This window comes from Theileria orientalis, chromosome 1 (assembly GCF_000740895.1).
Source record: "Theileria orientalis strain Shintoku DNA, chromosome 1, complete genome".
In the NCBI taxonomy this organism is placed as follows: domain Eukaryota; phylum Apicomplexa; class Aconoidasida; order Piroplasmida; family Theileriidae; genus Theileria; species Theileria orientalis.
Window position 1 is genome coordinate 2,581,119 of NC_025260.1, and position 20,065 is coordinate 2,601,183.

General features: G+C 41.8%; 7 protein-coding genes across 7 annotated transcripts; 1 reads left to right on the forward strand and 6 right to left on the reverse strand.

The window, feature by feature from the left end:
• Positions 1 to 192: 192 nt before the first annotated feature.
• Positions 193 to 1,987, reverse strand: TOT_010001102 (conserved hypothetical protein; the record flags this gene model as incomplete). The annotated part of the gene is made up of 5 exons (XM_009691654.1): positions 193 to 615; positions 676 to 1,003; positions 1,061 to 1,655; positions 1,690 to 1,850; positions 1,887 to 1,987. 5 exons carry the CDS (start codon positions 1,985 to 1,987, stop codon positions 193 to 195), a joined length of 1,608 nt encoding a protein of 535 aa, XP_009689949.1.
• Positions 1,988 to 2,380: 393 nt separating this feature from the next.
• Positions 2,381 to 4,844, reverse strand: TOT_010001103 (uncharacterized protein; the record flags this gene model as incomplete). Its single annotated transcript, XM_009691655.1, has 4 exons — positions 2,381 to 2,485; positions 2,643 to 3,826; positions 3,857 to 4,105; positions 4,187 to 4,844. 4 exons carry the CDS (start codon positions 4,842 to 4,844, stop codon positions 2,381 to 2,383), a joined length of 2,196 nt encoding a protein of 731 aa, XP_009689950.1.
• A 946-nt stretch (positions 4,845 to 5,790) lies between these two features.
• TOT_010001104 (conserved hypothetical protein) lies at positions 5,791 to 11,699 on the forward strand (the record flags this gene model as incomplete). Its single annotated transcript, XM_009691656.1, has 2 exons — positions 5,791 to 5,911; positions 5,947 to 11,699. 2 exons carry the CDS (start codon positions 5,791 to 5,793, stop codon positions 11,697 to 11,699), a joined length of 5,874 nt encoding a protein of 1,957 aa, XP_009689951.1.
• A 159-nt stretch (positions 11,700 to 11,858) lies between these two features.
• TOT_010001105 (uncharacterized protein) lies at positions 11,859 to 13,117 on the reverse strand (the record flags this gene model as incomplete). Its single annotated transcript, XM_009691657.1, has 5 exons — positions 11,859 to 12,319; positions 12,349 to 12,533; positions 12,565 to 12,680; positions 12,710 to 13,051; positions 13,085 to 13,117. 5 exons carry the CDS (start codon positions 13,115 to 13,117, stop codon positions 11,859 to 11,861), a joined length of 1,137 nt encoding a protein of 378 aa, XP_009689952.1.
• Positions 13,118 to 13,444: 327 nt separating this feature from the next.
• On the reverse strand, positions 13,445 to 15,062 carry TOT_010001106 (major facilitator superfamily MFS-1 protein; the record flags this gene model as incomplete). The annotated part of the gene is made up of 6 exons (XM_009691658.1): positions 13,445 to 13,527; positions 13,560 to 13,785; positions 13,819 to 14,021; positions 14,054 to 14,249; positions 14,282 to 14,686; positions 14,718 to 15,062. The coding sequence occupies 6 exons, from the start codon at positions 15,060 to 15,062 to the stop codon at positions 13,445 to 13,447; spliced, it is 1,458 nt and encodes a 485-aa protein (XP_009689953.1).
• A 1,209-nt stretch (positions 15,063 to 16,271) lies between these two features.
• Positions 16,272 to 18,262, reverse strand: TOT_010001107 (major facilitator superfamily MFS-1 protein; the record flags this gene model as incomplete). Its single annotated transcript, XM_009691659.1, has 6 exons — positions 16,272 to 16,643; positions 16,675 to 16,877; positions 16,952 to 17,147; positions 17,191 to 17,601; positions 17,764 to 18,153; positions 18,200 to 18,262. The coding sequence occupies 6 exons, from the start codon at positions 18,260 to 18,262 to the stop codon at positions 16,272 to 16,274; spliced, it is 1,635 nt and encodes a 544-aa protein (XP_009689954.1).
• An 85-nt stretch (positions 18,263 to 18,347) lies between these two features.
• Positions 18,348 to 19,808, reverse strand: TOT_010001108 (conserved hypothetical protein; the record flags this gene model as incomplete). The annotated part of the gene is made up of 2 exons (XM_009691660.1): positions 18,348 to 18,462; positions 18,553 to 19,808. The coding sequence occupies 2 exons, from the start codon at positions 19,806 to 19,808 to the stop codon at positions 18,348 to 18,350; spliced, it is 1,371 nt and encodes a 456-aa protein (XP_009689955.1).
• Positions 19,809 to 20,065: the final 257 nt, after the last annotated feature.

A 20,065-nucleotide genomic window follows, 5' to 3' on the forward strand; every position in this document is an offset into this window, starting at 1 on the left:
ATGATTGGTGTACAATGCTACTAGTGTACAATACAGCTAATGTACTACATAACTGGCTCAGTACATGATTGGTATAAAAAGAATAGTACAAATAGATTAATAGGTGACAAGTATGAAACACAGACAATAAGAATAAGTATTAGTTTAAATTAGGACATTAGATGATTATACATTCATTTATTGGTTGTTAGTTTATTTGGTTACTTTAATACACTCCCAGCCCTGTGATTTAAGGTAATTCAGCTTAAACTCAGAAGATTTGCTCAATTTAGTGTCTTTACCGTCACCCTCGACAACCTCCACGTACTTCTTATCGTTTCTGTCCGTTGAAATTAAATAGTAGATGTCCACTAGCACAATCAGAGGGTGCCCCTTGAGATGCCTTGTAATCAAGTCGAAGTTATCAGTAAGCAGGTTGCTCGCCTTAACGTATTCAGTCTCGTCTTGGAACTTGAGGAGTCGAGCGACGTGCAACAGCCTATTCTTACTCAGCTTATGGAAGACAGTGGGATACACTGATCTCAAGTACATCTCAGCCATTTTCAGCCCCTTGACAAAGGAAACCTTGTTGTTATCGTGCAGAATCTTAAACAAGGAACAATACAAAAGACTGTCCTCCCTCCTGTCAAACTCGTTGGAGTAGGCATAGGAGCTGCCAGTACTGGAATCAGTAACACTAGTACCACTACCAGGGGTATCGTAAGATGGAGAAGGGGGCGATCTAAACAGTTTACTGTCGTATCTTTTGTAAAGAAGCTCATTTATGAAGTGATTCTCGTTGTTATAATGGCTTCGGCCGAAAATGTCACCAATTGTGGCGGAAGGAGACAGTTTCTGGATCAAGTAGCTTGAAATCGACTGCAATATCAACTCAATAATGTGAAAATTGTCTATAATCCCAGTAAATAGTAAGGTATTCAACAGGTCCACATTCAACCTGATAACTTCGTAGGCTCGTTCATCTATGCTTGCCGTTGGTCCCTCGTCAACGTCTTCATTGGTACTCTGGGAATTTGGGTCTCCATAACTGTCTATAAGTGCCGCGTTAGACTCCAAAGACCGTATTACGTACGGAATGAGCCTCTTGTACATGTAGGTTTCGCCGCACTTGTTAACGGCCTTGATCAGTTGAATCCAGCTGCAAATTGGCACCTCGACCTTGTACTTATCGATCTGGTCAAATAAGGTGTACACTGACTTCTGTAACAGTAACTTCAACCCATCTAGCCGCGTCAGCAGGTACAAATCGCCCAATGTGTCGCAAAGCTGAACCAGACGGTCCAACGAGTAGCCTGTTATGCACCTATTCAGAGACATGTACAGGTAGTCGAAATGGTCAACCAGCTTATCGTGCAAGTCCAACTTCAAGAAAGACTGCGTCAAGTGAATCAAGTGCACCTCGCCTTCCGACGCCTTATCGTCATAATCATGGCTCAAAGGGCCCTCAGAATTATCAAGGGGGACAAGTTTACTCGACTGCAGTTTTGAAACGAGAGTTTGAACCAAGCCTAGGCTAAACTCCTTGCTAGTACACTTATCAGACATATCCAGGCAGTAAATAAGTATTCTGAGCAGAGTGCTAACGTCAAAGTGCTCCAATTGATCAGAAAGGTGCTCCATCGACTCCTTCAAAACCCTCTTCTTATCCTTGTATTCTATACCGTAAGTTATGTATTTTGCCAAACCAACCGTTCAAATCCCTCAAAATTCCCAAGTTAGAGCGATCCATCAGAGGCTTAAATGACTGAAAGTGCGAAATGAACTGATTTAAACTCTCAGTAGGCGGTGCTGAAGAATTGGTGGTAAAGCCAGCTGCTGCAAACTTAATAAAATGCTGAGCTAAACCGGGCCTAAAAACAAAATCAAAATATTAACATACCTAAAACGTGTAACTTTCAGGTGGCCAAAACAAACGATCCTGTTGTTCATCATCGATAAAGTGTGTTAAAGAATCACTTTGACTTCGAAGGCTTGGGACGCTACACATGAATGAAGAGAATGAGGGCAAAGTACCTTGGGATTGAAAAAGGTCATGGCCTTTTTGGCCACAGGTTTAACGGCGCAGTCGTAGGTGATGTAACCGACCTCGATAATGAGGGTTCCAACGAGAACCCGCCTGACCATAGGCAAGAATACAGTGCCGACGCCATACGACATTTTAATTGTACATATTACTTACAAAGTGCTAGAGCTATAAAATTTAACCTTTTAACTAATAGTATATGGGCAAGTGGCTACAAAATGAGCCAAATTGAGGAAAAAACCGATATGAAGAACAGTTGAAATAATGAACCAACTGAATGGTTTTATCAGTATTAAAAAACTAAACAAGGGAATCTATCTTTCATAAAAATAATACTAAAAGGGTGTGATTCTAAATTTATGAAATAATAACCAATTCTAGCACTAAAAATGAACATTGTTGTGAGCACAACAGTACAAGTTCAACATTAACAAAATGTTGTGAACAGGTACTTGCATCGGCCTAAAGCGTCAATCATGACAATTAAAAATATTTATTGTGGTTTTTAAACTGTATTTAGGGAAGCAAGAGCCGGTGTATGAAATATAGAAATACGACATTAGCGTGAATTCCACTACCCTCAAATCCCCTTCAAGGTTATTGCGGGGGGTCTTTTTACATCTATCGAGTTCCAAGGGAGCCCCTTTTTGTGAACCTTCCCGATGTGTGGGTTATTCAGCACGATTTTGGGCACTTCGGTGGCCACTTGAACGTACACGTCCTGATTGTCCCTCGACAGCTCAATGAAATTCCTAATGTATTTGTCCGAGACGTCAACAATGTACCCAGCTTCCGTCTTGTAGCACTTTCCCAGGGCCGAACTTACCTTAGAATCCGGCACATACTTTGAAAATAACTTCTTGATGTCGGACTCGTCGTTGATGCACTGCTTGGAAACGTCGTTGAGGACTACAGCCGTAAAGCCAGCCCTCCCAGACAATATCGAGTTCGTAAGTATGCCGCTGTCAACAGCATCCTCAGCAAAGGCCTTGTCCCTTAGAAGGAGGTTGGCGCAGCTCAAAATAACCGACTCCCCGAACCTGGACAATAGGTCCTCGGACTTCTTCAAGTACGGGGATACCAGGTTCCTGTTCCCTCTTATCATCTGGTCAGTGAAGTTTTTGAGCCATTTCAAGTCGTGCTTGACCATGTACTCTTGGGAAGGCACGATGTGCACCGAAATCTTCTTGACAACTTGCCTTATGACTGACACGAGGTTGTGGTACTGGTCTTTGCTATAGAGTGTCACGCACAGTGACTCCTGTTTCCTCGCAAATGCGGCCCTTGATTTATAGGATTCTGCCGTTTTCGGCGGATTGAAGTTAAATACGTGCGACACATCCTCGAAGATCGACCCATAAACTGAGTTGTCTGTCGCTATCATGATGGGCTTCGAGCCGTTATTGAAGGACGAGATCGATTTGGCCCGCTCATACACGTTCAAGTGCCTTCCCAGATACACGCACAGGTTAGAGAACTCCTGGGTGTTCGCCAGCTTCGTCAACTGTTTCCTGTTAGACACGAAAATGATGCACTTCGACTTCGAAGTCGGTTTCTTGAGGCACGGCGGCAGCGCCTGGGTGTGCATGAAGGTGGGAAGGTCCAGGTACGCGTACACCAGGTTTCTCAGCACCGCCACTCTGTCGTACTTCTCTCCCTTCGACACCTTGCATATCGAGTGCTCAATATTTCTATTCTCCAGGCTCTCCTCTGACTCCAAATTGATGACCTTTGCCTGGCCGAAATCCGAGTCCACTTTCAACACGTCTGTTCTATCGTCGGAAATTAACCTCTGCTTAGTGCCTACAGAAATCATGATCTCTTAAAACATACCGAATTTAAAGTCATAGAGTGCATAATTTGACAAATTGGTTCTTGAAAACTCAGGGAACTTATCGCCCAGTGAACTAACCAAACATACAATGTGAAAATCTTTACTGCATTCCAAATCACTCATATTAATATTTTTCGAATCTCTAATGACCTTTAAGTTGCGATTGAAAACGTTATAGTCCTCTAAGTCTGAGAAGTCGTCAAATAATAGGCATGAGACTCCTGAAAGAAGAACCAAATTCGTCCTCCCTGTTCCCCTCAGCAGGAAGTTATGTGATGCAACAATGATATCGTACTGGCCTTTCCTTGAGAGTTCAGTTCTATTCAGACATTTGCTGAAAAAATCTTTAGAAGCTGGGACAAAATCATGTCCGATTTTACTGGAATCCCTGAGATGAGCACTGGACTCATCAAGTACCAAACACTTCACTGATGCGTCAATTCCCAGAAGTAAATTTGATACTTTGTGGCAACTATTCCCAGAGCACAAAACCAGCAATGAACCCTTGGGATGCGATGAGGACGAACCCCTGTATTTGTGAGAATAGATGTACAACAGTGGGATCAACGCGCCCATCGACTGACCCAAACCTGGTTCATTATATAAAACCAACCTCAGGAAGTTTGTATATGTTGTTGAATCAGAATTTACCAGTATATTGTCGGTTAACAACTTCAATATTACATATTGAAACAGCTTTAAGTCTTTGATTCCTACAGACTTTAAACTATTAACATAGCCTGAGGGCAGTGGAAGATGTGTAAAGTCCACCCTTTTGTCATTGAGATGATGTGCAATAGAATAAGATTTATATTTACAAAAATTAAATGGTGAATGAGAAATCAATGAAGAAGGTTTGGTATAGTATCCAAATTTGTTTAGAATATTGGAATCCTTTGAAATATAGGTAGAATAATAATTAACGGTAAGGATTCTTTTAAAAAACCTGCGATTTAAAGGAAATAAAATGACTGAGTTGTTAATCATGGAACATAACAGTCATTCAGTACTTTGATAAAATATGGAACAAATCGAGGGTTTTGTTTAAAATTAAAAAATATGTATGCTAAGTAACAGAGTAGAAAATATATAAATACATAATACTGATCATAAATTGTATGGATTATAGAAATTTTAAATAAAAAAGGCACCATATTAATAATTAACATATAAACATTTACACTCTTTTTTTATGATATGGAATTTATTTAAGTTATAGAATTTTGTAATTATAGTCATATTGGACTTTATATTCAATTTATTTGTCACACTATGAACAAATGCTTCAGCTGTTACTATAAACTTGTATAAATGGGTTAAATTCCTATTAGATGCTCAATGATGATGGGAAATGAGTAGAATATTTTATTTTCAGTAATATACAATAATTTATATTTTACACATCTCGACTTTTATTTGTTAACACATTAGTTGGTTTGTCTTCCACTTTCAACTGGATTCTATTTTTAATTAATATATTAAATTTTATTTGATGTGTAAATCAGAATGTGTAATTTTGTAGTTATTAAACCGTTATTTATGGTTTGTTTGTTCCCGCACTCCTTTGCATTCAAACGGTCCAGGTATTCCTGTCTACATGATCTCGAAATTCGAGGATTTGTGAATATAAACGGTTTATTATTTGTAATATAATTTATAAGTAATTATATATTTTAATGGTTTGATCTAATTTATATATATCGATAATAATTGGTCGATTTATAAAGAGTTAGACATTAATGTGTAAAATTCGCCTATTATACAAATAAATCGTTTAAAAATATTTGTTTAGTGTATATTATTAGTCACAAGTAAATTGTTTTATCAAATGTTAGTGTTAAATTAAAAGAAGATAGAAACAAAAAAGTTTCAACCTTAAATTATCACACATGGAATATTATAGTAAAATAATTGAGCTAATTTATTAACAAAAATGAATAAAATCAGGCTAGAATCTAACGATATAACGTTAGATTGCGAAGAGCCTGTGACTATTGAAGAAAATGGAAATTTTCAATCAATAGGATCACACAGGCATTTAAAATATTACAAAGGTTAGTTTGTTTGATATAATAAAATGACATTTCAGGGAAATCAATGACCTCATTCAAAGTTCTACTGATTATTCTTTTGTTTTATTTTGTTGGTTTTAGTGAGGCCCATGCTGGGAATCCCATAATGAAAGGGTCGAGGAACGCCGATTTAATGGACAGTTTCGCAGATGTGGATTTGACCAGGCATAATCCCTTTCAGTTATTTGAAAGTCCAACGAAGAGACCGAGATTTAAGGTGGCCAAACCTCCTAAATCTCGTAGAAAATATCAGTCTTCAGACTCGGACTCAGATTCAGATTCGGATTCTGATAGTTCTGACTCGAGCGACAGCGATTCGGAAACAACAGACAATAGGCTTTCATCACAGGAACCACTTTCCCCGGAAGCAAAAAAGGCCTTTAATTCATCTAAACGCCGCCGTGAAAGGCCGCAACCAAGGCCTCGAGGGTCAAGGGAACAGGCTTTGTCCGGTCCGTTTGCGAAAAGATTAGCTAGACCTGTCGAGAGTGATGTTACTCCTTTTACACCGCTAAAAGAAAATGCAACTAAAGAAACTCCTCCACAAGAGGACAGGACACCTAGGCCTCCTACACAAGAGAGTAACGTAGAAGATCAAGATGATTACCAATTACCAGATTCAACCGGAAAAACTATGCCAAATGAGTCTTCCCCAGTGGAAAGTACAAATAATGAAACAAATCAACTAGTGGATATACCATACGTAGACAATAATCCATTAGGTCCACCCGCTGAAGAAGGTTCTGTTTTAAAACCTGGAAAAAACAGTCTATTTAGAGATTTATCAAATGAAGAGAATCAACAGCAAAGCCCGCCCACAGGAGAGAGTCCATTGGGGAATCAACCTAATTGGCAAAATCCACTAGAAAATACAGTTCCTCAACCAAACGCATGGGTAAACCCAAATACTCAAGTTAACCCAGAGGTAACCACACCCAAAGAATCTAATCAGGTTGAAAATCTTCCTAGTGGACCAAACCCAGTAGAAAGCACTGCTACGGGAGCCAATCCAGTTGAAAATGCTCCTAAAGAAGCAACCCCTGTGGAAAACAAGACGCCCGAATTTACTCCAGTAGAAAGTAATCCAAGTGTTCCGTTGCCTAATAACCCTTTACAAGGAACTACTCCACAATTAAACCCAGTGGGAAGTGCTCCTACCGTGCCACAACCAAATCCTCCTGTACAAAATAAAAATGCTGAACCGGCCTCAGCAGTGGAAAATACAAACTTGAATGAGAATGCAGCCCCGCCCTCGGTGGAAAAAACTCCCAAAATGAATGAGTCACCAAGTCTATTTCCAGCTCAAACTCCTAAATCAGATGTGTGGGATGTCACGGAGTCTGTAACAGGCCCCTCTGCTAACATATTTACCTCAGGCTCAAAGCCAAGTTTCTTTAACAAGAATGAGGTTAAACCAAGCAATGGGCTGACTACTGAAGATGACTTTGACCTCCAGGAAGTGGAAAGAGTCAACACGAACACAATAGATCCTCGTATAACTCAGCAAATAGATAACGAGTGGTTGAGGAAGCAGAAGCAGTCTCAAATGATAGGTACACAAATACCAGTAGCAACATCCTACGAGTATAACAGAGCAGCGCACGTGTTGGAACCGAAATTTGAATCGCCAAAGCTTCTAGGTGGTATAATACAGACGCTTACCGACAAGGAATCGAAGCTGCGTAGAATGGAGAAGAGGAAGCTTAAAATACAGCACGACCTTAACCTGTATATATCGAAGGAATCGGCTAACGTGGTTAACATGTTGAACAACGGAGAAGTAAACAAGCTGCAGAAGGTGCACCCACTGGTGTACATGAGGTTGCAGGAGGTGTTTCAGACACAGCACGCCCTGGACGCAGTGGTGAAAAAGGACGGAGAAAAGGTGAAGAAGTACGACAAGAGCTGGTACCTGAACTCGACACCAACAGCTAAAGCGAGTTTCATAGAGGAGATAAGAAGGTATTCAAAGGACACGGATCTGTACGGAAAGTTTAATAGACCTAAGAAGGTAGACGAGAGCAAAGAGAATGTGTACAAAAAGTTGGAGCTGTTCCACAACGACTACATTTGCCAGAGAGTAGTCCGAGAGAATCAGTACTCACAGAAGGTTCTTAGGTCCCTTGAACAGCAGTCAGGTCTCTACGTGGCGCCATTTTACCACAACGTTGTGCCAGGGCTGGGAAACCTGTGGCTGATGAAAAACTTTGAAAAATACTACATGGAGGCAGTGAGATCGAAAGTGACGACGTTTGGAAAGATAGCACCGCTCCTGGTTGGAAAGTTCATGCTCATGGTAGAAAACGGAACCATACTGCCATCTACACCGAGTTCACAAGTAGCAATCCACGCGTTAACAATAATGCTGGCTCTGATCATGGACGGAGTGAAGGAGCCTTCGATGTTCCTTGGAAAGAATAAATTCTACGGATTCATGTCACTGTGTGACTCGAACTGCGTAGACCTGATCTTCGAGGAGAAGGGTAAAAAGGATGATTTGGCTTCGAAGCAAGTAGAGTTCCTGAAGTGGGTGTTGACGTTCCACTCTGAGGATTTGATACTTATAGACACTTACGCACAGAGAATAGTGCTGAATAACATGTATGCAGTGACTAGAGAGGACATATACAGAACGTCGCCAAGGAACATACAACTGAGAATACAGTCGGAATTTTCATCTCCATCTAGAGGCAGGAGAGGGTCGTTCCTAGAACTAAAAGAGGAAGATAAAGACAAAGATGAGGATGGAGAGACTACAGATGACAGCAAGGGTTCTGATTCATTTGTGGAATTGGAGAGTGAGTTGACGAATAACCGTGAAGCGGAACTGAGAGATTATAACAGAAGGTTGTTAGAAGAACATGGAGAAAAAAAGAGACAGGAGTACAGGAAGATGCAACTAGAAAAGGTACTGGAACAGCAAAGGAAAGAAGTGCAAAAACAGCAGGAAGCTAAGGAAAATGACGCGTTCCAAAAGGCAATGAAGGAAAGGGAGAGGATACTGAAGATGGCAGAAGAGAGAGCGTCTAAACCAAAAGCTAGAGAAGATTCATCAGGGGAAAAAACGTTATTTGTAAAGGAGGATCACCAAAACAGGGAAGAAGAGGAAAAGGAAAAAGAAAGGGAGGAAAAAAAGTCGAACGATGATAGAAGCGTATATGAAAACGTAAAGAGTAAATTTGATTCACTGGGATCAACATATGACCTGTTCCTGAAAAGATTCATGAGCGGATACCACGCACCGGGAAAGGGAGTGGATTCAGACGGGACATCGCAGGAAATAGTGCCATTTCACGTGTTTGTGCCATCGAATAAGCCATCAGGAGGATACGATGGGCAATTTTTGGACGTGGTGCAGACGTTGACAGATTTGGTGAATCTGGCACACAACGACTGTAACGCATACTACCACAGCCTGAATACGTTCATGATGATAAGAACGATTCACGGAGCAGTACACTCATTTGAGTCAGGGAAGACGAAGAAACTCAGTAGTTCGAGAACACTGGGATCGCTGTTCAGGTGGCTGAACACGGACTCAAATAGATACCTATCGCATGTACCAAAAAAATACCTACCATTCACATCACTATCGCTGCAACTGCTGTTCTTTTTCCAAGAATTAGTTGAAAGTTACAACTACAGCGTGTCGAATTACCTGACGAACTTCTTCAGATCGTTATCAAAAAAGAAGTCGAACAGGTCGTTCAAGAGGCCTAGAAGATTCTCGAGCCTGAACCGAGGCCTGGACACATACGTGATATACGATCAGAGCAACTACAAGGCCTCGCTGGAGACGCTGAAGGAACTGGTGGACATGTTCAAGGACAAGTTCCTGTCGAAGCCCTCAATACCCTCACCAATAATACAGTACATGTCAGTGTTCATAGGACTGTGGGCGCAATCAGACTCTGAGAAGTTCACGCTGTCTGAGAGAGGATCGCAAAGGGCGAAGAAGATGTTCCTTCTGGCGTTCCTGTCAAACCAGACGAGTCTAGCAGACATGGCGACGAAGATGGTGCTGAACAACTGCAAAGGACTGAGCACACTGCACCTGGGCTGCGTGTCGAGAGTGTCCTCTAACAACAGGGACTGCAAGCAGATATCAGTAAAAGTGAAGCAAAGCAAGCTTCGCAACATCTTCAGAATAATAGAGTCTACATCAATAGATCCTCTGGACGTGATCAGAATCGCATCAGATACTTGTAGGAGGTGCGCGGCCAATCTGTCGGTAAGGCCGCACGTGGGAGCACCAGTGGTGAGTTACCTGGAGTTGGAAGAGAAGGACTCGGAAGACGAAAGTTCCGATAGCTCATCCGACTCTGAGGACTCTGACGAGAACAGGGCCACTGACAAGGAGTCAAATAAGAAATCGGATAAGGAGAATAAGGCTGACAAGGAGGGCAAGGAAGATCAAGGAGAGACCCCAGCGAATCCAAAAGGTGGTTCTACTGACACATCTAAGAAGAAGCCCGAAAAGGAAAAGACACCAGAGGAGGAAATGGAGCTGCCGCACTTTGTTGATAGACTGATGCTCCACTCAGAAATAACACACAGGGTTCACTGTTACGAGACGAGGAAGGAGGTGGTGAAGGCAATGATAACAGCACTGTCGGCAGCGAAAGACGAGATGGATGCAAAGCAGATAGTGACAAACGTGTTTGCCCAGTACAGAACAATCGAGGTGGTGCAGGCCGGAATGGCGAGCAGCATACACAGACTGATATGCCCATACATGATCGACGCGCCCGATTCAGTGAGGGTGCCTCTGCAGACGAGCATAATAAAGTACGCAGTCAACAAGGTGGCCAAGAAGGCGAGCCTCGACCTGAATTTCAAGGACATGTTCAAGGGGCTGAGGAGTAGGGCCGAAGTGCTGTTGCCAACGCCAGACGGGTACGGCCCCCTTCCAGATATAGCGGGCTGCGTGTTCGTGGGATCGAGAAAGTACAACGGAGTGTACTTCGCAGGAGGATACGCACCCTTCCCGAAGATAGAAAAGCCCACAAACATATTGTTGAAACCGGGAGAGGGGCGCCTGGTGTACGACGGAGACAACTTCGTGCCGGAGCTGAGAGCTCTGAGCGACGTGTCTGACCTGCAGTCAATCAACGTGGTACACGAGAGAGACTTCGACAGGTACGTGTACCAGGTGAACGGAAAAAAGGGGCCTGTGATGGTGACCGAGCGCAAGTTCGCACTCGAGTACCCGAACTTCGTGGTGAGAGCCCACGTGATGGTGACGGCGAAGGCGCTGATGAAAATGGGCTTCGACATGGGAAGAGTGATATGGTGCGGAGACAGGTACGGCTGGGTGGCAGACTTCGTGCTGAGCGACGTGGTCCCAGTGTCAGACATACCAGTATACAACGGCCACTATTGGCTGTTGGCATCGCAATTGAGTGTGAAGGACCTAGTGGGCTCAGTGCCTGTGAGGTTCGTCAACGAAAAGTACAGACAGCCCACAGCAGTCTCAGTGTCACTGGACGAGGACGAGGAGCACCTGGGCGACAAGCCCGTGAGGGCACTGAACGTGGAAATAAGAGCCAGCGGAAAGAAGGTCGCCGAGCTCAAGGGCCACGGCAGCGAAAGCGAAGAGTCTCTGAACGACGAGGAAGAGGAGGTCGCCGAGCTGCTGATGAGTTCGGGCGGGGACAGCGTGAGCGCGACGCCGGGCGCAGTGAAGTCCGTGCGGAGCGCCGTGTTTAACCCCGAGAACCACAAGCTGACGCTGGACCTGGACATGCCAGACTTCGTCTTTTCTGGCTAGAGGTAGCCGTGGAGAAAAAATTTAATTTATTGAAACACTACCACTTGTTAGTACATACATGTATCAGATTCCACAATTAGAATAGTTAGATATAAAGATGTTTACGATATTACTCTAACTCGGGGATTCAACAACTACTGGGTAAAGCAGGTGGTAGAGTCAATACTTGGGCTTCAAGTGGCCGTTCATGAATAGGGAAAGGGCCATCCTTCCGTAAACGTAGCCTGAGTTTGAAAACTTGAGAGCCTGTAGATTGTCGTCGTACTGCTGCCCGGTGATGACGCCCTGGCTTATTTTAAGGCTGAGAATCTCCCTCCAAAATTTTTGCCCTGAAAAAAGTTGAGGCCGACAAAAGGTACCTGTGACGGTGTCGAATTCAGGGTGAATCTGAATGGCCACAATGAAGGTCTTCGACCTGTTCCCGATCAAAAGTCCCACGAAAGGAACCTTGTCTAGTGAAGAGATGGCGATGGGAACCATGTCGGAGAGACTTTCGTATAATTCGGTGCGATCAATGTAAGAAAGGTCCCCGAAATCGATGCTGTCGACGTTTGGCAAGGAAGTTACAATGTCATTGTGAGAGAATGCCCCAAGCATGGAATCCATCGATTTTTTAATAACTAAAAGAAAGTAAAAACAATAAAAATACCTGGAGCAGCTTTTTCAGAGGCTTCGGACTCAACAAAGTGCCCGTTGGCAACTTTCGAGTTGTTGTTCAAAGAATCTTTATTGTTAGCGAAGCCATTCGTCGTTGAGTGATTAGGTGTGTGAAGGTTGTGATTTGCGCCATCGGCGTCTAAATCGGAGTCAAATAGCCTAAGGGCCTTGTCGTCACTAAAAGCAAAGGTTATGTGTGCGAAAGTACTTGTAGAAGTCCTCAATAAAAGGCCTAAAGAAGGGAAGCGCCCTGTCGCTCAACTTATACAAAAATCCTCCGAAGTTGAACCCGTGAGGCGAAGGCTCGCAGGAGGAGCCAAAGGCCTGAAAAGATTAAAAAATGGAGAAAGTACCTGAGACAAAATCTGAAATCCGAAGCAAATCCCGAAAATGGGAATTTGATTCACGTAGCACAGTCTAATGGTGTGCCGGAGCTTATCCATCCAGGGCTTATTGTCCCTGGTTCTTGAAAAACTCCCGCTGATGACAATCCCTAAGGGAATTTGAGAAACTGAGAACGTACCGTGGTGTTTCTTTATTTCGTCCATTTTGGGGATGCCGGCGGTTATAATGTTGACTTCCTTGAATTTAAGGACCGGCTTCACGTCAAAGGTCTCGGAGACTTTCGATAGCCAATGCTCTATGGCTATGGCGTACCTGTGTTTGAACGTTGCGTTCTCGCACGTCACAAAAATCTAAGGGTCGTTGTTTAACTTAAAGCAACTTACCAAGATGTTTAATTCTGGAATGTCCTGCTTCATTTGTTATAAATGGGTTTTTAAGTTTAAATTATCTTCAGGTTATGTTTCAGCATAATAGAGGTGAATTTCATATTTTGGTTGGTTGAAAAAATACAAATAAAGACGCACGAATAAAAAAACTGTTTTAGAACTACGGGACGGTTAACTTCCGCCTGAATAATACAAATAAACAAAATGTTCTCAAACCACCATCATTCAGGGAAGATGCGTGTTGAGTTTAGCGCCACACAACAGGAAAATAAAATTACGAATTAAATACACATGTGAGTTTACAATGATGAAAATTAGTGTAGAGTTAAAGTGTTTGGTCGTCTATCCTCCGTTAAATTAAACGACGTTTTCTAACTCTGCGATTGGGTTTACTACTGGTGATTCCGCCTCAATTTTCTGTATCCTCTTGCAATCCCTCCCTAGAAAGCTCAGTAAAACTCTTTAAACTTACAGTACGTAAAACACAATATGTTATATATAATGAACACCACTCCCGTGCAAACCAGGGAGACAATTGATATCGAATAGCGCAGAGCGTCTGAGTTTTTTCTCATGAGCGCTATGGGCATGTCAACCACGTCCAGCGTCGTCTGTTCGAAGCCGAACCCGAACTCTCTTATGTACGCCAACAGACGGTTGAAAATTACTGCGCTTGCCACTCCGGATAAGCACCTTATCTGTTAAATTGATGTAAGAGTCCCTGAACTTACTATAGATATTGCCGAGGATTGAAACGTTTTCGGGACGACGTTGGCCAGCAGTGTTCTGTCGACGCAGCTGACGGTCATGAACGTCATTCCATTAATGAAAAGCGACACTGCCAGCAGTGGAAAGAGCTTATGCACATTGTCAAAGTTAACCCAGAAAAATGCGATACAGAAGGTTATAACTCTAATGATTACGTTTAAATTTCCTACAGTGTCCATATACAATCCGTGAACGTACCAAACAGAATCAGCCCGTACTTGGGGGACTTTTTGTTGAAGTAATCTGACACGAACCCTCCTATCACTCCTCCCACGATTCCTCCTATAATGACTATTCCAACCGTGAGTCCAGACTTCGTGTTGGACAGTCCCATGTATTGCAGCAGCAGGGTCACGAAGCTGAACGACACGAACGGTCCGTCCGTGAAGAAGTTCTACAACAGCGTTAAACTATAACCCGACCTACCAGGAACACCATCAGTATCGATGTGGCGTTGCTGAGCGACTCCTTGAACATGCGGTACATGTAGTAGACGAAGTTGTACGCCCTCGTCTTTATTGTTACTTGTTCCACTGACAGCTCCTCTTTCTTCGGGTTCAGGTTCGGGATGAGCAGTACCACCGGCGAGAGCACCAGCGACACTGCCCCGAAGATGTACAGGCAGAACCTCCAGCCCATGATCCCTCCGTATTTAATTGTGGAGTACGTGGTGACCGTGATCGAGGATGCGAGTCTCGCAGCGCACATCACCGAGTGCATAACTCCGAATCCGATTCCAAAATGGTTCCTGAGCTGCGTCACTATGTACTTCTGGCTGGAGGGCGTGACGCTTCCCATCATCGCTCCGTTTAAAACGCGGAGTATCAGTATCTGAGTGCGAATGAGTTGGAAATATACTTACGAAGGAGTAGTTTGATATTCCGCCCAGAATGATAGATATTATTCCAGATAGAGCGACTCCCACAAGCATGATGTACTTGAGTTCGACTTTGTCCGATAAGGCTCCCCAGACCGGGATGAAACCGACCAGTCCCAGGCTCTCAGCGGTTGCAAAATTGCTAATATCTATTGGGGAAAGGCCCAGGGAGATCTCAAGGGCCCTCATGGATGAGGGGAGCACCTGCAGGTTAAAATATTCAATAAAGTTCGCGACATTGAACATGGAAAAAATGAAAGATTTGCTATTTAAAACACGATTTCGGGCCTTCTTTTGGCCCTTGACATCTTTATTTAAATCATACTCCATGGTGATATAAAATTTTAAAAAAATAATTTACAAATTTAGTGTGTAGAAAAAGATTAATAACGAAACGTGAGTTGACGAATACACTCACACGCGACGAAGGAAATTGTTTAGAAGTGTCTAAAATGAAAATACTACCGTTTCAGTAAAAAATATGATCAAAAAACGATTATTCCTAATAAAATTACAAAATAATTAATTAATTTACAATTAAGTACAGCGACTTAGGAAATCCCCATAGCAAGGCCAGAGAAGTACAGAGAGTTAAAAATGTCCAGTACAGAATTTTTAATTTCAATATTTAGTATACACCTCACATATGCGTGAAATTGTCTGCTATTTTACGAAATATGTGTTCAAAATAATAACTTTTTAGTATAAATTAAAACAAATCGACGCACATATGTCTATGAAAAATAATCATAGAGCCACTTACACATTTGATTCAAAATCTCTGTATAAAATGCAAACATCATATAATGGTTAATTATGTATTAGAAACTAAAAAAATATTAAAATTAAAAAACTTATAAATTTTATTGTCTGATGGAATCTTTAGAAGATTCCTTAACGATCAACACGAGGAATAAAAATTTAAGATGACTTCTGTATTTTTATAGAAAGACAATGGCAGTGTAAACTGAACTTATATTTGAAATTAAAGATGTGTGTTCAAATAAGTTACAATTTTGAAAAGAGGCTGCATAATGGAAATGGCAGAGATGTAAAATTTTTTACTATTTTGTTTTTTGATTAAACAGAGTTAAAATATATTAAAGAACTGAAAAGCGTAGTTATTTGCAGTTCAAAATAAGTAAATTAAGGTAGTAAATTGCTATTTAATAGAGGGGTAACTCTTTATCCAGAAATGTGATAAATATTCAATAAAATTCAATGATTTCTTGTTAATGGTCAATTAATAAAATAAGAAATGGTTGTGTGTCATTTAAATAGGTTTGAATGTTAAAATACGGAATTAAGCCTTTTAAACTCTGGGCAGCGAGCCCTACGCGGATCCTTGACCATTGGTATATATAATCATTTTAGCAAACAAGATATTTATATAGATAATAATATTTTTATATAGATGTAAATATGGAAAGGATTAATTATGATTACGCCACATCAAATGGCGACTTACACTACTGTGTACTTTTAACAACAAGAGTTATTGCCTACTTCAAAAAACAGAAAATTTAAAATATATAAAGTTTAATTTGTATCCAGTCGTGATAAAGTTCGCTTGTAAGCAGGTTCCTTCACTACTTCAACCTGAGTTAGCTTCATTTCTGCCTCTACTTTGTCTTGAACAGCCTTTGAATCCTTGTCTAAAGAAAAAATTAAACGACTAGACTTACAATATGTAGGAAACATGGTGAAATAGAAGATGATTGTCGAAATTGTGGAAAATATGCACAGACAGGCAATGCCGTCCCTCAGAGCAAAGGCGTTCTTTCTTAACATGTGATATGGCATCTCCTTAATCTCCATTATAGTCTCCTGATACCCGAAAACGTCCTTCACAAAGAAGCCCATCAAAGAGGGGAAAACAAAGGCACTGGGGACACCGGCCACAGTTAACACCTGAGTGTGGATTAAGATTGGATTAACTTACGGAGGCGATTCCGAAGCTTTGCTCAGACGGCATGACAACATTTAATAATACAGAGCGATCAACGAAAGAAATTGAGGAGAAAGTACTCCCTAGAAAAAGGAGCCCAATGACAAATATCGCATAGCGTTTCAAAATGTTGTCAAATGTTATTCCAAAGAGAAGAGAAGTTAGAAGAACCAGCCTCAAGGAACAACAAAAAACACCTAAGATAAATTCATTTAAAGTTGAACTAAGATAACTGAATAATTAAAGTTTATCTAGCTTAAATATGGGATACCCATTGAAAGACGACCATATTTGGGGAATCTTCGGTGTAGATAGTCTGCTAAAATACCGCCAAGAATACCACCAGTGGCACTGCCAATTATAACAACACCTGTTGTTATTCCCGCCCAGAAATTAGATAATTTACAGTACTGAAGGTAAATTGTGAGAAAGGTGGCCGAAGTGTAGACCCCCTGAGAGAAGAAAGTCTAAGGTAAGACAGTTAGGTGGGCAAAAAGATGATCAACTTACCAGTAACGTGAGCAGGATGACAGTGCGAACAGTGGCTGTTGCCATGAATCGGTTCCAAATGGTAGCAACCTTATACTTTGCTTTCGAATCTGCACAAGAGTCAATAATGTCCTTCAGAGAACGGTAATTCTTAGTCTTTAACTGTGGAATGAGAAAAAGAAGAGGTATGGAAATGAGACAAAGAACTCCGAGGACGAAAGAGCAAATTCGCCACCCGTAAACGTCGAAGTACTTGTTCGTAGACAAGGTAGTAACCACAATGGAGCAAATAAGGCGCCCGAGGTTGCAAACCGCGTGCATAACGCCGAAGGCGTAGCCAGCATTGGGCTCTTCGGCGAGAACAACATACTTCTGACTGACAGGAAGGGCACTTCCAATCATGATTCCATTGAGAAAACGGAAAATGACCATCTAAAGAAGAATGAAGCAGCTTCCTTTTAGTATTATCCAAGGTGTGATTGGCGCTGGAACAGAAGAGTAGATACTAGTGGTAAAAACATATTAAGTTGAACAAAAAGTAACTGAACAAATAAATAAACGTGAGAATGAATAGAGTAAATCTGTGAAACTAACCGAAAAAAATTCCCTAAGGAAACTAAGGATCATGACTATGAAGCCAGACGATGCAATGGATACGATTAAAATATATTTTAACTCAAAGAGGTCTGAAATGATACCCCAAACGGGAACGAAAACCAGGAGCGTTACCTGCTCAACAACAACGAAAACTGAAATCTTCTTTGGAGAGAAACCCATGTCCTTTTCTAGGCCCAGCATGGAGGATGTGAGAAACTGCATATGTATAAACTGTAAAAGATTGGCTACATTTATGTAAGAAAAAACAAAACCAGGTTTCTGGTAACTCTTTAAAACAGTCTCCTTGCAGGACTTCTCATTAGAATGAGAGTCCGCACTGAGAGTTATAGCCATTCCAGTCCCGGTGAAAGTAAAACGTCCCCTACCCTGAAAGTAATCTATAATACAACTATAATACAAAAAACAATGAAACTGTGAGCCTTAAACCCAAATTATAGTCATCTTCCAAGCTTCCCCATACACAGCAGAGATTCATGGAAAAATGAGAAAAAAACTAGATAGATGTGTAAAATACATTTATATACATGTTGGAAACAAGTAAATCTAATAGACAGTACTAGTTAAACGGAAATGTGTAAGGGTCCAGGTCTTGTATTTTTAGTCAGACTAGCCACGGCTGTACCAAAAATATTTCCAGAAACGGACCCGTATACAGGTTTATATGAAATATATGGTCTGTGGTATATGTATTGTGTATATGAAAATGGAAATACGAGTATATAGGGGAAAATAGAGTAAAAAATCAGTAAAGTTAATTTGAATCACTTCTTTCCAGAGCCATTGTTGCCCTTGCCCTTGTTTGGCAGGAGGAAGACACGACCCTTGATAAACAGCGGAGCCTCACTCGAGGGGTAAAAGGGCTCATCTTCAGGAACGGAGCCGTGGAGCTTCTGAGTGGTGACGTTGTTGAGAGAGTCAGGGAAGAGGTCCCTGGCCTCCCGCAAGTCGTGGTCGAGCATGTCAAGCACAGTGTGCTGTTCCTCAATGAGCTTCTCAAGGTCTCTGCACGCAAGCAGGAGCTTGATAAGCTCGTACTGGTCCCTAGTGTCCACCTTTTGAAAGTGCTTCGACATCTCAGACATGCTGGTAAAGGGCTTCCTCCTGGGCCTGAGAAACCCGTTGATGAACTTCCAGTTGTCCTTAGGGAGATCAAATTGGTGCCTGTCGTTGAGTTTTTGAACCATGCCGTAGCTGAGAGGGTGAGCCAACTCCTTTTTCCACTTGCCCTCCACATACTCAGGGTTGTAGTTGTTGTATAGATTGGGAGTTTGAGCGCGTTTATTAGCAGGAGTCTTTCCCTTTAAGTCCTTGGACGCCATGGACCTGATTTGATTGATCCGCCTCTCGATCTTTAGCCAGGGTGAGTAGCCAACATCTTCCCTCTCGTCGTTACCGAAATTAAGGCTGTCGTTAAGTCCACTAGCATCATCGCCGTTATGAGCAGCATCTGATACATTAGAAGCGGCCTTTGACGATTTGTCGGTTTCCATAGAAGCGGGCTTTGAAGGCCACTGTGAGTCAGGGTTACCATCATTTGGAGTGGGCTTGGTAGTGAGCTTCTTATACTGAGGAACGCCCAAATCGTTTAAAATACTGGAGTTGTTTAATCGAGCGGCAAGGTCATCATGAAAGGACCCACTCGAAGGTTTTCTGCCGTTCAATAAGGTGGTCTTACGCTCGAAATCTTTCGAGCTTTGACTAAAAGCCTGAACAGGCGCAACCTGAGCATCAGAATGTGAATTCCCCTGAACAGAATCGGGCTCGTTGTGAGATTCGTTGGAACTGAGCTTACTTACACTTAAACTGCCGTGACTGACTAGTTTTGTTAATTTGTCTTGAACTTTTTGGCCAGAATTGTCATCCACAGGCCTCGTAGCGGACGAACTAGATCCGGAATGCAAAGATTTTGCCAAAGGCGGATTTTTTGGCAAAAGAACAGGAGCTAATTTTGGTGCCACTTTCGGAACTAGAATGGATGAGGCCTTTTTGGGAACAATCAGTGGTAATTTAGGTACTGCCATTACAAGTTAAATTTAATTTAAAAATCGACCATTAAATTTTAAATAAATGAAAAGTTTATAGTACAAAATAAATAATAAAATGATAAAATATAATTTGAGGCCAAATTTAGGTCATAAAAACAACTTAACTTGAAAATGTGATTGGGTCGCACCAGTGTGCTTGATTCAAACTGGATAATAAAATTGGAAAATAGAGGCAGAATAATATGAAAGACAAAGTAAATAAGAGCTATAAATAGTAATCAATCAAAAATGAT